The 3,496-nt window shown below is 50.3% G+C and overlaps 1 protein-coding gene across 1 annotated transcript; it reads right to left on the minus strand.

Annotated features, from left to right (window-relative positions):
• Positions 1-928: 928 nt before the first annotated feature.
• Positions 929-2,410, minus strand: LOC119268812 (probable purine permease 4). Its single transcript, XM_037550519.1, has one exon. The coding sequence runs from the start codon at positions 2,377-2,379 to the stop codon at positions 1,228-1,230; it is 1,152 nt and encodes a 383-aa protein (XP_037406416.1). The 5' UTR covers positions 2,380-2,410; the 3' UTR covers positions 929-1,227.
• Between the last annotated feature and the right edge of the window lie 1,086 nt (positions 2,411-3,496).

Genomic DNA, 3,496 nt, shown 5'->3' on the forward strand with positions numbered 1-3,496 from the left:
ATACAGACGTTTAGAGAAAACAAAACATGCACTAAACTTAGCATCATTTAAGTAGATAATGTCAATTCTCCGGCTCTTTTATTTACCTCTTCTTTTGTTCCCCTTCTCCATTGTTTCTCTCAAGGCAAAAGCCCCAGAAGATCCTTCAGACCCAAATGCCCGAGGCATGATTGGCCGTGTGAGTACAAATTAGTTGTATGACCACTATAGTCCACTTTGATGTGTGTGAACCTCATTCTCATGCTGATTACTCCTCTCAACCAACCAAACTTGCATCCCTATAATATCATATTACGAACACCATATCTGAGAGTAAACAACCATGATTCATACTTAAGGAAGTGAACTATTATTTTTGTGCGCACACAGGTATATGCTATAGGGCATCACTATATGCTATGTAAACAGAATAAAACCACCATGCATCAGTTTTCTATTGATTGCATCGATGCACTTATTAAACATACCTTATGGTTTTGCATGTCACTAAACTTCAAGCTTTGTTGAATTGTTTTGTTAAAGTACCTATGCAATATATAATCAACTAATGTGTGTATTCAATTGCCATGATTTATACCACACCGAGAGAAGAGGCTACATTACAAAACAGGGTTACAACTTACTAATCACCTTTTTGTTATGTAAATCTAGTGGTTGTCAAGGTAACATCACCTGGTAATAAATTAGTAGCATTTAAATGTGCACGGCAACGGTCACATTCCACAATGACACAAGCATATACATATATAAATTGTGGTTGTGCCAGATAAATTGTTGACGCATGTACACAAAACAAGGCAACATTTGGAGCAGTCCAGCCGAGGAATATTTCTCTCTTCTGTTAGAAGATCACCGATTAGGCTCTAAAGGAACCAACATTTTGTGAAGATTGTTAGTCCATGTTACCATCACATAAGGTAGCATTCCATCATCAAACATCCTTCCATTTCGTCCATCGAAACATTATAGCAAACATTAAACCTTTCAAACAAGCAACCACCAAACCACAATCACCACCCTCATGGATCGCTATGTACACAACCTAGCTTTGTCTCTTGTGACACCCATGCATGTCTAATTTATGTGCCACGCATGCATGCATTGTGCAACTAGACTTTTTTTCTTCTTAGAAATAGGTGCAATTAGACTAGATGTACTTCCTTTGAGATTTGTTCCCCCCGGCCCATGTTCCGGATGCTAAAGCTCTAAAAATGAAAAGAGGTTAGATCAAACGGTTTCAACTGCACCCCCTCCCTCACCAACGTCGCCACTTGTAACACTCTTGTCCGAGTCGCCTCCGGTGGACGCGGCGGCCACCTTACCGTCGCCTTCCTGCTGCTTCTGCCGCGTGCTGTACTCCCCGTACAGGTAGGAGGAGAATCCCCAGATGCAGAGGACGGTGGCGATGCCCTTCTCCGCGCCGAACGGATCGCGGAACACGACCACGCCGCCGATCACGTTGGCGGTGAGCACCGCGGTCATGCACACGCCGCTGTGCAGCGACGACGTGAGGTACACCATCCCGGCCGTGCCCATGAAGCAGGCCTGCCACGTCGCCACCAGCGCGGCCACCAGCACCCAGTACGCCGCCGGCGACTTGTCCCACCGCGCCAGCTCCTCGCCCCACCTGCCGGCCACGACCAGTCCGACCACCGCCAGCGCGGTCGCCGCGGCCTGCATGACCACCTGCACCTCCACCACCATCCGGAACCCGCCGGACACGGCCCTGCGGTACAGCAGCTCCATGACAGGCAGGTAGGCCGCGAAGAGCCCCGCCGCGCCCAGGGTCACCGCGAAGCCGATGAAGTACCTCGTCCGGCTCCCCCCGTCGGGCTGCTCAGCCGAGTCGGACGATCGCAGCGCCAGCAGCACGGAGCTGAGGGTGAGGAGCACGACGGCATTGAGGTTGGAGAAGGTTACGGGGTGGCGCACGATGACGGCGGCGAGCACGAGCGTGAACGCGAGCTGCGTCGACAGCAGCAGCGACGAGGTGGACACGGGCAGGTAGGACGAGCTGTAGGAGAAGAGCAGGTTGTTCACCCCCATGAGCACCCCGATGACCACGCACGCCATGAGCAACCGCCTCGTGAACCACGCGAACGGCCGGGGCTGCCCGGCGGGCCGGCCGGCGTAGACGGGCACGAGCAGCACCGGGAACCCGACCGACTGCACCAGCGTTGCCACCCACCGATCGCGGCCGCCGTGCGCGAAGTAGTAGCGGGACAGCAGGCTGGACGCCACGGAGCCGCCGAGCAGGGCAACGTAGTTGGCGCACAACAGCAGCCTCCTCCGTCTCGCCGCGCGCGCGCCATTGCTGGCGACGTCGGGAGCCGGCATGTCGAGGATCGCGGGCGGGGTGGAGGACGTGGTGATGGACATTGGCGAGTGAGATGGACTTGACTTGGCGCTGGGCTGGGGTGAGGTGAGGAGGGAAAGGGGTGGTGGTGGGGGAGTATTTAAGCGAGATAAGTGGGGGATTTGCGGGAGATTACGATCTTTTTTTAAGAGTGCGGAGGAGATTTACAAACCTTTTTGTGACGGGGGAGTAAAATAATGGAAGCCGAATAAATAGGCACCGGCAGACCGGATGTTTGTTAATTTGTTTGGATTGGATTTGTTATTCTCAACACAAATTCGAATATATGTCCTTCCCCTTGTTAATGCAAACTAGTAGTATATCATTACACTTTAAATGACACATCATTTTGTTCAACTTGAAGATAGAGCGCTTCTACCTTATATATTCCACATTTGCTCTTAACATACGACTAATTTTCAGATCAATTGTGTCGTCCTCGGCGAGGCATTGCCATGACTGTGCCGGGGACAGGGGCGCCGCGGTCGCAACGTCGCCTACATGGACGTGGCAGAGGGTTGACAGGTTCAGGGGAAGGGGGAAGGGGCAAACCGTTGAAGATAGTTCTAAACTTAGACCAAAACGAACTGGTGCAAGTAACCTTTTTCACTAAGTGATTGCTTAGACCTAAGCCTTTCAATTTTGAATGTCGCTATGATTCGGATAGAGCTCGAGCTCGAGATGGGGACGTGACGGCCAGCAAGGGCTCGATAGGACCTCGCCAGAGGCATGATGAGCAGTTCATCATGTTGTCGTCGTCGGAAAAGATGCCGGGGGGAGGGGGGGTCACAAAGAAGCTAGGTGTAGGGGGTGATTGCGCTCAAGGAGGATGAAGGTGTGCTGGCCATTGGATTTCAATCCAACAGTTTCGATAAAATTAATAGATTTTGAAATTTATGCCAGGCGATCGATACCTGACCAAACCCTATATAATCACATCATACTTTTCACCGGTGGCATGGGGCCTTTTTTTATACTCCCTCCGTCCGCGAATAAGTGTACATCTATCTTTTGTCTTAAGTCAACGTTTTAAAATTTCGACCAACTTTCTAGGAAAAAGTAAAAGCATTTATAGCACTAAATTAGTATCACTAGATCCGTTTTGAAATGTACTTTCATAATATACCAATTTGATGTCAT

Source organism: Triticum dicoccoides, chromosome 3A (genome assembly GCF_002162155.2).
Source record: "Triticum dicoccoides isolate Atlit2015 ecotype Zavitan chromosome 3A, WEW_v2.0, whole genome shotgun sequence".
NCBI classification, from domain to species: Eukaryota; Viridiplantae; Streptophyta; class Magnoliopsida; order Poales; family Poaceae; genus Triticum; species Triticum dicoccoides.